This window comes from Bombina bombina, chromosome 5, assembly GCF_027579735.1.
Source record: "Bombina bombina isolate aBomBom1 chromosome 5, aBomBom1.pri, whole genome shotgun sequence".
NCBI lineage: Eukaryota > Metazoa > Chordata > Amphibia > Anura > Bombinatoridae > Bombina > Bombina bombina.
The window spans coordinates 624,645,831-624,659,095 of NC_069503.1; the positions used below are offsets into that span (position 1 = coordinate 624,645,831).

At 36.2% G+C, this 13,265-nt stretch overlaps 1 protein-coding gene across 1 annotated transcript in view; it reads left to right on the forward strand.

Moving 5' to 3' along the window:
- Window positions 1-13,265, forward strand: part of CTNNAL1 (catenin alpha like 1) — a 727,303-nt gene that overhangs the window by 641,069 nt on the left and 72,969 nt on the right. Inside the window, exon 14 of the mRNA XM_053714583.1 lies at window positions 9,907-10,061. Coding sequence (XP_053570558.1) covers window positions 9,907-10,061 — 155 coding nt within the window. The remainder of the gene's footprint in view (window positions 1-9,906; window positions 10,062-13,265) is intronic.

The following is a 13,265-nucleotide window of genomic DNA, read 5'->3' on the forward strand; positions in this document are numbered from 1 at the left end:
CCCCCCACGCTACTGAGCTGTGTTGAGTTACCGCACGTCACTTTACGCTTTTTTAGTGCAGGTTTTTTATTCCTTTCTCAATATTTAGTTGCTGCATAGCGCTCCTCTGTTTGCATTAGCCTTATCTTGTGGAAGGGGTAGGGGTTTCAATACTTTCAAGAACTGCTTATTATGTGTATGTATGTAATGAGAGGTTTTATGTTTATGTATTTATTTGTCTGGCTTGCTTTCTAGTATTTTTGTGATTAAATCTTTGATTATTTGTCGGCCATATTAATTTATTTTCTGTGGTTTATAGCTTATGCCTGTTTTACATGATGGAGCATATTGGATATGTCCACACTACATTAGCTAGATCCACTGAACACTTTCCTACTAAGTGTGTTTTTTGCAAGCTTTATTCAAGTGAAAGTAAACTATCAAGCACCTCTATGCCGCAACGCAAAATACATCCAAAAATATGTAGATGATTTTCTTAGATATTATCTCATTATCTCATAATTCTACCTTTCAATCTCCATCAATATACCGCCGTTCCTCTGCTTGGCTAAAAAAAATAACTATTTTTAAATGACGAATATCATCTTCACAATTTTTTATTGGCCCCCCAGTGGCGTCTGAAAATTCTCTTTTACGCCCCCAACTTCAACTATGCATGCGGGACCGCTCTTACTTGTAAAATAACAAAACCAGGAAATGAGCATGGGGCGGAGGAACATACGACACGGTATGATAGAATAATCAATAAAAATGAAAAAATTAAAAGTAATGCAAAAAAAAAAAACTTAGCGACTACATAGATTGTTATAAAAGGAATCCATGGCATTAATTCTGTTGTTCAAAATTTACTTTCACTTTAATGTACTCCTCCCTGCTCAGCTTTGCAATTCTTGTATAGATCATCTATTGCATTCTAAACCAATGCTTCTCTTGCGTCTAAGGGTATCTGTCCTCCCTCTGTTAGTTCTGTACTGGGGAGTTCTTCAAATTTTGTTCCAGGATTTATGGATTTTGTACATTCAACTGTCTCAGAAATGTTGGCTACTATGTCTCCTCCAAGTAAGCATATAAGGTTGGTTTCTGTTAATCCCTCCTCTGGTGTATCTGGTTTAAATAGGCCTAGGTCTGTTAAACTGCATGTTTCAGATTTTGGAGAGTGATGAGTTTTCACATGATCAGGGATCGATCTCTGATTAAGATACAGAATCATCCTCTTTTCTGTTTAAACTTGAAAATCTTTGTGCTCTCTTAAGAGAAGTTTTAAGTACCTTAGGGGTTCAAAATTCTAAGGTTCTTGAGATTTGAGTTTTAAACCTACTGCTAAGCCACCAGAGGTTTTTCTGGTTCCGGAGGCTATTTCTGAAATAATTTATAAAGAGTGTTCTAAGGTTGGTATCCCCTTTTAATCCAGTTTTAAAATTTTAAAAGAGGTTTCCTTTACCTGCATCTAAAATAGAGCTTTGGAAAACTATTTTTAAGGTGGATGGGACTATTTCTACTTTAGCTAACTGTACTACTATTTACTTTCAGGATAGTACTTCTTTCAAAGACCCTATGGATAGGAAGTTAGTCTTTTCATAGGAAGGCTTTTCAGCAAGCTGGTTTCCTTTTTAGACCAGCGATTAGTATTGCTTTAGTTGCTGCAGCTTCTACTCTTTGGTGTGACAGCTTATCTGAGAAGTTTTCAGATTAATCTGTTGGAGAAGACTTTTTTAGAATTATTTAAAACTTTTGAGGTCATCGAATGCTTTCATTTGTGATGTTTTTATTGACATTATTAAGATTAATGCCAAGAATAAGGCACCAGTAGTCCTGACCAGGAGGGCCTTGTGGTTGAAATAATGGTCAGCACGGTTTCTAAGGCTAGGCTTTTGTCTCTTCCTTTTAAGGTGAATATTTTGTTTGGGCCTGGTCTGAAAGTTATTATTTCCACTGTGTCCTGAGGTAAAGGAGTTTTATACTTCAGGGCAAAAAGTCAGAGGGTAAGATCAGGGCTTCTATATCAAATGTTTAAAGAAAATAGCATGTGATATATTAATCATTTACTAAAGTATGACACAGGTTGCATTAAAAGCTTGGTTTATTAATCAGAATTAACCTAATGTGCACTGGATACCACACTATAGAATATATAAAAATGCTTATTGCACATTACCATGCGTAAAAAGAGCTTCGCCACAAGTCCATGCAAAAGGATAACCACAATCCCAGTCCTACAGTACTGAGCAGTTAGTGCACATCGCACGTTGTGAAAGTTTTTAAGCACCACTGAAAAATCATAGGACAGCTGGGCACTTTAGTGCATTGCACGCTCAAAAGTCACTTATGTATGTCAGGTATCCTGAATAACAAGGACAAGGCAGAAAAATCCAGGGAAAAGACTTTGACTTATACCGTCTCCTTCCAGTGCACTTACCGATTACCGTTCCCGCTTCTATGCACACAGACACTGTTGTTACTCATAGAAAGGTACTTCTATTCCTTGTGTGTATAATGGTCGGTCTTTACTCTGCAAGTTTAAACCAGGTTATTGTTATTACAAAAATGCAATGAGAATTGCACAAGAAAACAGATTTCCTAGCTCTATTAGTAAATTAAATTTTAAAGGTGAAATGTCAAAAAAGAAAATAATATCAAGCATGCATACCAAATAACTTTATTAGGAGAAAAAATTATTATGTATATAAGAACCAGCCAAGATGTACACACATACGTTTAAAATGACTTAGGGTTTAGTAAGAAAGTAGCTACAAGTGATGCTAATATGTATCAGGTTAGCAATATCAATTATATGTCCTAAGATAAATTAGCAATATCAATTATAAGAAAAATAATCCCATTAATAGGGTACTATCTAGAGAGTATAGCCGCAAGAGTATGCAAAAGGAAATTACTGATGCTAATCTAAGGCTAAGCTCCTTCTATAGCAGGAGCTATAATTACATTTACTCTGACTGATTAGGCTTGGCCCCTAATCTACCAAGAGGGATTTCCTGATGTGCTGTTTCCTTACCTCATACGATTGAGGTTCGTTTTTGTAAGTCTGCATTCCACCCATACCCCTAGTCTCGAATTCTACAATTGTGTATATACAACATATAAGTGGTCAAGCATCTGGGACATTTAGGAATGAGCTTTCCACTCATTTTATAGTGTTTCTTTTATATGGTGTTTGATTTGCTGTGTATTCTGTATTCCATCTGTTATCTAATCACACATAGTAATTGTGTTTACCATTTTCTCTTTACAACCAGCGCTACTACATCCCTTATCACGGGCTCTTAACACATATATATATATATATATATATATATATATATATATATATATATATATATATATATATTGGTAGGAAGAGTGGTATTAAGGCGCACTGTTCATAAGAATAATAACCAATATATTATTAATAATGGTGTCAAAATAGTAGGTATAGTGCAAGAATCAGAGTATTTTAATACAGATTGTTCTATATAATGTATCTAGTACAAGTATTTGTACCAGCAGCGTCTGGATGAGTAATATCAAAAAATATTTGCAAATTATATTATGTTTAAGAGTAGGATGGTGTACCAATCAGGTCAATTTGATATCCTAAAAAACTTTTTTCTTTCCTTCACAGTTAAAGGTACTAATAGTTCACTTGATATGACATCATAAAGTTCACAAAGTTCACAGGTATTTTTAGTCCCAAAGTTCAAGTAGATTATGTACAATAAATAATAGTTTTCTGTCTAATCCTAATGTTGTAAATAAATGCCCACTTACTAGATGTAACCTCAATCCTATGAGGTAAGTGGGAAGCGTCTTTAGTAAATACAGTTGTTCCTCAGCAATCTTGAACCGCTGCTTCTCTGCGTCTTTGGTGTGGTTAGAAACACTGCTTTCCTGCTTCCTTAGTATGGTAGAGATTTCTTTCTCCCTCCTTCTAGTTTGCTTGGTTATTCACTCAGCTCCCAGTAATCCGTGATGTGGAATACATAGATAAGGGAACACAAATATGGAAAGGATAGTGCAACACTGTTGTACAAGTTTAAAACATATATTTATTTCATATGTAAAAAATGCTCACATTCTTCCACCTCAATCCAATATGAGGTATCAGTTAGGCATAGTAGTGCAATATAACAAGTACAAAATTCCAAAGTGAATAGTCAGAAGTGCAGGAAAACGGCATATAAGCAGTTTATAAGATGCAGTTCAATATATTTTTGTTCAAATCTCTCCTTACGCGTTTCAAAGGTTTCAAATAATGGGTTAAAAAAATGAAGGAAGAATCCTATGGAGGTGCGCACAGCTGATAGCCGAGACGCGGCTCGAGCACAGCTTCAAAAAAGGGCAGAGTTCCTGGGTCATCCAGCGACCAGCGACTAATGTAGACGGCAGCACTCTTGGAGAGAAGTAGTGGTAAAAATCTGTGGAAGCAGAGAAAAAAGAGAGGCGCCTTATGGGACAGTATCGTTGTGCAGCAGCAAAGATACAGGGGATAGCAAACACTGAATGACAGGGTACTCACAAGGATTATGGCATAAACGTATGCCTCACTAAGCAGGACGGAACCTTAGTCGCCCGCCAGACAGACCAATAGGGGTAAGTGACCGGAACTCCAGAGACCAATCCACAGCTACAGATAGTGGGAGCGTCAAGGCAGACAGATTGTCAGTGATATCAACCAATCACTGTAAGCTCCTAGTATGAAAGGCAGGTAGCCGGACCAACCATGAAGCAGTACACGGAGAGCGGGGATATCGAAGATACAAATTTATTTAGATAAAATCACTGTTAAAACATGAGTTAAAAGTAGAATGGAAACAGCAACGCGTTTCTCGACCTTCCGGTCGTTTCATCAGGCTGATATTACATTTGAAAACCCCGCTCTATTTAACATAAGAATCGTCCAATCACAGATCGGTCTGCATCCACACCCTTCATGAGACCAATCGTAAGTTGAGATTCACATCTATAGTAAAAGTAACACCTACTCCAGAATGAGTGTGGGATGACGAATGTGAAAGCGGTACCGACTGTAATAAACATACATGGTAATCATATGTTACATATAAAATTAATAAAACAGTAAAAATTGCTAAGACATCTAATCAAAGTCCGCAATCACAGACAGTTCATATATAATTCGTATGATCAAATCCTTAACTATGACAAAGGGCCTAAGACTATATATGATAAAAGATTCTTAGCTACATATTAAAATAGTGAATGAGCAATTCAAAATATAAACTAAGCATATACAAATATGGCTGGGACCTTATGAACAGAACACAAGCTAGTCTGCATCTGCATTCCTCGTGTTAACAATCGTAAGTCAAATTGGCAAAATGGTGGTGTCGATGGCTGCTATATATATAACAGAGAAGATAGAACGTACAGATCCAGCCCCAGCTAAATTGAATGCATATAGCAGACAAATATATACCCATGTAATGAGTACCTACTGACATTGCAAATACAAAAATCATTAGCGGTGAACTATAGTAGTTTAAACCCAAATAATGTGTAAAAATATATTAGAGAAAATAATATTTTGTAAATAATCCTCAGCTACACAACATAACTTAAAAAATGAGTAAAACAAGTTATAAGGTTAGACCTTTAAAAAATGTGGATAATGACAATACATAATAGATAGAACAAAAAGACCATATATTATGATAGATAAGTATCAATGTATATTACTGTGAGGATCATCTTATGTTGAGATCAGAATATTAGTGTTAAACAAAATCTGGCTGATAATTCTGTCATAATGCAGACAATATACAAGAATAAAATATAAATAGGATAAAGCAGGCTCAGGCAGAGGGACATCAGGACCCAGCCTCTAAGAGAAAGCCGCCAGATCAACGCATAAGTTGAGACCATCTGGGTGCATGCTTTTCAGCAAATGGATCCAATAGGTCTCCCTCTGTCTGAGCCTAAAGAATCGATTATATAAATGGGATTTGGGAATATATTCAATAGGAACCACAGAGTAGCAGTTGAGGTCTCCCTTATGTACGTCATTGCAATGTCTTGAAACACTATGGAGTCTGAAGTTATTCTTCATATTCCGATAGTGTGCAGACCATCTAGTGCTGAGATGTCTACAGGTGCGCCCAACATATTGGGCCCCACAGAAACAAGTGAGTAGATAGACCACATAAGTGGAAGCGCAAGAGGCATGGCCAATTATTGTGTAGGACTTATTGGTGACACTGGAACTGAAAGTCTTACGCTGATCAATAAAATTACGCATCTTACAGCGGGCTCGTCTACATTTAAATGACCCATTTCGCAAATTATTACTGTTAACACCAAAAGAAGACTGTCTATGTTTGACAATCTTGCTCGGAGCCAACATTGTTTTGAGCCTCGGAGCCCTTCTGTACACAACTCTGGGTGTATCATCCAAAGTTTTTTTCAGAATGGGATCCTTAAGCAAAATTTTCCAATGTCTGGTGACAATCTCTCTAATTAAGTTGTGATTACAGTTGAACTGAGTAATAAACAAAGGATCTTTATGAAAATCACTGTTATTCGTGGTTTCCTGTTGTACATTAGAACTAGTGAAGTATTTGTCCCTATCATCATTTAGAGCCCTCAGAAAGCCATTTTCAATGATGGCATTAGGGTAGTGTTTTTCCCTAAATCGTTCTTTGAGAGTGAGACTCTGTGATTCATAATCAGCCACAGAGCTACAATTCCGGCGTACCCTTTTGAACTGACCATAAGGGACGTTTAATTTCCAAGGGTGGTAGTGACAACTCTTAAAATCAAGGTAGCTGTTACAATCAACTGCTTTAAAGAAGGTGGTGCTAGTCACCTTACCCTCGGTGAAGCAGAGATTCAGATCTAGAAACACTATTGATTTTCTCTCTATAGAGCTCGTGAACACCAAACCTCTATTGTTCGAGTTGAGATGTTCCACAAATGATTCCGCGGTAGATGGTTCACCCCTCCATATAAAGATGAGGTCATCTATATATCTGACATGGTATACCAGGTTCGCCCCATATGCTGAATCATAGATGTAATTTTGAGTGAAATTTTTTTTTCCTCTAATGAAGAAGGTAACCCATTATTTGAAACCTTTGAAACGCGTAAGGAGAGATTTGAACAAAAATATATTGAACTGCATCTTATAAACTGCTTATATGCCGTTTTCCTGCACTTCTGACTATTCACTTTGGAATTTTGTACTTGTTATATTGCACTACTATGCCTAACTGATACCTCATATTGGATTGAGGTGGAAGAATGTGAGCATTTTTTACATATGAAATAAATATATGTTTTAAACTTGTACAACAGTGTTGCACTATCCTTTCCATATTTGTGTTCCCTTATCTATGTATTCCACATCACGGATTACTGGGAGCTGAGTGAATAACCAAGCAAACTAGAAGGAGGGAGAAAGAAATCTCTACCATACTAAGGAAGCAGGAAAGCAGTGTTTCTAACCACACCAAAGAGGCAGAGAAGCAGCGGTTCCAGATTGCTGAGGGACAACTGTATTTACTAAAGACGCTTCCCACTTACCTCATAGGATTGAGGTTACATCTAGTAAGTGGGCATTTATTTACAACATTAGGATTAGACAGAAAACTATTATTTATTCTACATAATCTACTTGAACTTTGGGACTAAAAATACCTGTGAACTTTGTGAACTTTATGATGTCATATCAAGTGAACTATTAGTACCTTTAACTGTGAAGGAAAGAAAAAAGTTTTTTAGGATATCAAATTGACCTGATTGGTACACCATCCTACTCTTATACATAATATAATTTGCAAATATTTTTTGATATTACTCATCCAGACGCTGCTGGTACAAATACTTGTACTAGATACATTATATAGAACAATCTGTATTAAAATACTCTGATTCTTGCACTATACCTACTATTTTGACACCATTATTAATAATATATTGGTTATTATTCTTATGAACAGTGCGCCTTAATACCGCTCTTCCTACCAATAGTTCTCTCTGTAAATTGAAATAAGACAGTGCAGGGTGGGGACCCTGCAATTGCCCTCATTTCAGGTATAAGGGCAGCCAGTTCATCCTTCCACATTACAAATTATATATTTCTCGGGGGGGACACCTAGCGCTGAATCATCCTTTTCTCTTTTAACACAACACATATATATATATATATATATATATATATATATATATATATATATATATATATATATATATAATCATTTATCAACATATTTTTATTCTCTGTTTATTTACAGCTTAAATACCAGGACATCTATTATCTTACCTATAGAAAACTGGCAAATTCTATTTTTTCATTTAGGCTTCTTGATAATAATGTTTTTAATTTGTACATCCATCTAGTGTCATGCTGGAGTAGTAACCTATCTAGGTTCCCTCCTCTCCGGTTTGCAACAATGTGTTTTATGCCTGTTAGCTGTAGGTGTTCATAATTATAGTTGTGTTTAGCTAAAAAAAAATCTTGCTATGGGACTATCCATATCTTTATTCTTGATGTCACTTCTGTTAGAAGATCAGGGCTTCTTACAGTTTTCATTCCTTTTGTCTTCTACTCAGAAACAGGGCAGCTCTTCCTGGAAGCCAAATTCACATTTGAACAAGACTAAATCGTCTAAGAAGCCTGTCTCCACTACTAAGTCAGCATGAAGGTGCCTCCCCCAATCCATAGCTCTGGTATTGGGGTAGATTAGACTTTCATAAGTGGGTTTGGGTTCAATCTGTTCAAGATCCTTGTGTTCTAACTATATTTTCCCTGGGATACACTATAGGTTTCAAATCAAGACCTCCCAGAGGAAGATTTCTTATGTCCCAAAGAATCCTATAAAGGCATGAGCCTTTTTAAGTCAGTCTTAGATCTGGAATCTAAGATAAGTGGTAATAGTGCCAGAAGGAGGGGATTTTTAGGCCAGTTCTGGATTTAAAGACTTTAAACAAGTTTCTCAAGGTTCCTACTTTCAAGATGGAGACAATTTGAATTATTTCCTCTTATTCAACAAGAGCAGTTTATGTCTACAATAGATTTGAAGGATGCTTAACCTTATATACTTTTTGCAGGGATCCTTCTGGATTTCAGAGCAAGACAATACATTTCCTGATGGATAAATCATCAATCCATTGTTCTAGGAGCGTCCTTTGTTCATTTAATTTGGACTGTGATCACAACAGATGCAAGTCTTTCGAGTTGGGGTGCAGTCTGTGGGTCTCAGAGAGCACAGGGGGTTTGATATCCTCAGAAGGCAAGGTTTCCTATAAATGTTCTGACACTTCAGGGCTTTTCAGAGCTGGAGTTTTGGGAATCTTTGCCTCCTCCTATTGGCCAAGAGTGGAATTCCCAGGAGTAATAGCTTGTGGAATCTCGCCACCATGAAAGAAACGAAGTATAATATATACTGTATATATATATATATATATATATATATATATATATATATATATATATATAAATATATAAATATATATATATATATCTTTATTGCATCTAATAATAACAACAATTAACAAAAGAGTAAAGTTTGACTGTATTGTCAGTCATCACTGCATGCAACATTTATCTCTCTATTTGCTCACTTGGTACTTTGTTCCATTTATGCTTTGACAAGCTGTGTGCATATAATAAATCAGTGTATTATGTGTTTGATAATAATCAACTCACCATAAAAGAAATTAAAGGGATACCATACACAAACCTTTTCTATCATTCATATAGAAGAATAAAATTGACACTGTTAATGCGGAAAACAAATTCAGCAAATTCCATTTAAATGCAATCTCTTACATACAATGTTCATATAAATGTAGTATATTAAGGGGAATTTGTCCCTTTATTCTACGCTATATGTTGGTACTTTGCAAAATGTTGGCAATATCAACATTTTAAATTATGTTTTAATATGTATTTAGGAGCAGGGGAAAATTGCCAAGCTGGGACTTGAGCTACGTTTACTTACATCAGATGTGGATTCAGAAACTGAAAAATGGGAAGATCAAGATAATGAAGTGGTTAGACATGGGCAGACTATGTCCAGCATGGCATACAGCATGTATTTGTTTACCAGGTATTTTTCTCATCCTTTAATTTCACATTAGTGCCAAACAGGTTTTAACTCAAAATTCACTTGTGTGTGTGTATATATGCTAATATTTATACCAGCTATTACTGGGATGTGTGTTGGCTATGGACAAGGTCCCACATTAAAAAAATACATTTATGGATACCAAGGTGCATGGAGGTGTAGAAAAATAGATAATTAAACATAAGAGAAACTAGTACACCTTAGTCAAAATTAAACTTTTTTGACCAATAGTCAAAATTAAACTTTCATTGTTCAGACAGAGAATGCCATATTAAACAACTGTCCACGTTACTTTTGTTTTATTTGATTTGTTCTCTTGGTATGATCTGTTGAAATGCATACCTGTTGAACTGCAATGCACTACTAGGATCTTGCTAGTGATTGGTGGCTACACGTGTATATGCCTTGTGTCATTGTTCACCTAGATAGACCAAGGAGCAGCAATGCACTGCTGGAACATAGCTAATGATTGGTGGTTACACACATATGCCTTGTCATTGCAGTGGCGGCTGGTCACTTTTGAAGATGGGGGAGCACTAGCCCCGCCCCTCAGATGGCTCCGCCCATTATATATATATATATATATATATATATATACTGGGTATAAGAGTCCTGTCACTGGGGCAGCCGCAGTATAAGGATATATATATATATATATATATATATATATATATATATATATATATATATATATATATATATATATATATATACACATATATATATATATATATATATATATATATACACATATATATATATATATATATATATATATATATATATATATATATATATACATATATATATATATACATATATATATATATATACATATATATATATATACATATATATATATATATACATATATACACATATACATATATACACATATATATATACACATATATATATATATATATATATATATACATATATATATATACACACATATATATATATATACACATATATACATAGTCTGACAACTGTGGCCGAAAAAGTGTCTTAAATGTCAGTTATCCCACTGTGGTTAGATTTACTTGATTTTTTTGTGATGCTCACACACACTCACACAGCCACACACACACAGCCATTAGCCACACACTCACACAGGCAGTAGCCACACACACACCCACACAGTCTGTAGCCACACACACACACAGCCAGTAGCCACACAGCCACACACACCTCTCACACACAGCAACCCAACATTTGGTTAGCAGCAGCCATCCCAATATTCTGTCACGCTCAAGCAGACAGCCAGGCTGAAATACACTGCCTGTCAGGAACTCAGGATTTGTGAGGAGAAACATAATAAAAACAAACTGCAACAGGGGGGAGGCTTAAGATCGTCAGCCCAAAGCAAACATCTCACACGCTGAACTCCGTGTTGAAAACTCTGCCCCCCCCCCTGTACAGACAGCACCTAGCTAGCAGCTGAAGAGTCCTGTAACTAACTGAGCTACATTTAATAAAGTCAAGTTATAGCTATACAGGAGAAACAGAGCTGTGACTCTTGCACCTCCCCAAGTTAGATATTTAATTTTCCTCAGACAATCCCCTGTCCCCCACAACTGCCGATACGGCCCTTGCATTTATTCTATGTGAAACTTTAAAGTCTTTAACTTTTATTAACATTAACAGTACACTTTACACCATAATTTAACAATTTACACTAAGAAAGCTGCACTAACCACTGACTGCACAGGCTCCTATGCAGCAATAAGGTGTACTGGAGAGAACGGTGCTGGCCGGGTGACACTGAATTGCTGCGCCTTCCCCTTGTGCATGATGCTGAGTCAATCTAGCACTGCACTCCTGCTTTGCTGCTGCCTGCTTCCAGCTCTGGAGAGATCGGACAGGATAGGAGCGACCTGGTGAGCTACACACCCTGTAAAGTGAGCGATGAGCTGTGCTGACTAGGCTTTTGGCGGGCTGAGGGCTCAGATGCGCGGCCTTAATTGACACACGTTAGAGGGAACGTTGCTCGTAACATCTTGTTATTGTCCCTCCCCACTCTCTGACATATCCGTGCAGCCTATCAGGGCACAGGCTGAACTTGTCAGAACAAGTCCCTCCCCACTCTCGCACAGTTCAGCCTGTGCGATAAGGCATGTATACAGAACTGGTTTGATGCCTGCAGTGAACAATATAGACATCACTGACAGGCATGATAGGGCTCTAACCGCACGTGCGATAAGGGGAAAAAAAACACCCATAATTATTTTTTTTTTTATTATTATATTAAAAAAAACATCAGAATTTGATATTTGGGGGATAAAAATAAAATATAATTTTTTCAATAGGGGGATATTGTAAAAATGATATTTTATTCAATATTTTTTTTTTCCTCTCAGCATCACAGGGGGGCACGTGCGAGTGTGCACACATGGAGGAGCCTCCACTGTGTCATTGGCTCACCAGATATGTTCAACTAACTCCCAGTAGTGTATTGCTGCTCCTGATTCTATTGAGGCTTACTCTTCAACAAAGAGAACAAAGCAAATATCATAACAGAAGTCAACTGGAAAGTTGTTTAAAATTGCAAGCTCTATATGAATTATTAAAGAATCACAGATGATTCTCAGAGATACATCTTGCTGCAGTGTTTGTATATCAATTGTATTCAGCAGTTACTCTGAAAGTATTAAATATTAACACACACTCGTATGTATGTGTGTGTATGTATATGTATGTGTGTGTATGTCTGTGTGTGTATGTATATGTATGTGTGTGTATGTATGTGTGTGTATGTATATGTATGTGTGTGTATGTATATGTATGTATGTGTGTGTATGTATATGTATGTGTGTGTATCTATATGTATGTGTGTGTATGTATATGTATGTGTGTATGTATATGTATGTGTGTGTATGTATATGTGTGTGTATGTATGTGTGTGTATCTATATGTATGTGTGTGTATGTATATGTGTGTGTGTATGTATGTGTGTATGTATGTGTGTGTATGTATATGTATGTGTGTGTATGTATATGTATGTGTGTGTATGTATATGTATGTGTGTATGTATATGTATGTGTGTGTATGTATATGTATGTGTGTATCTATATGTATGTGTGTGTATGTATGTGTATGTATGTGTGTGTATGTATATGTATGTGTGTGTATGTATATGTATGTGTGTATCTGTATGTGTGTGTATCTGTATGTGTGTGTATG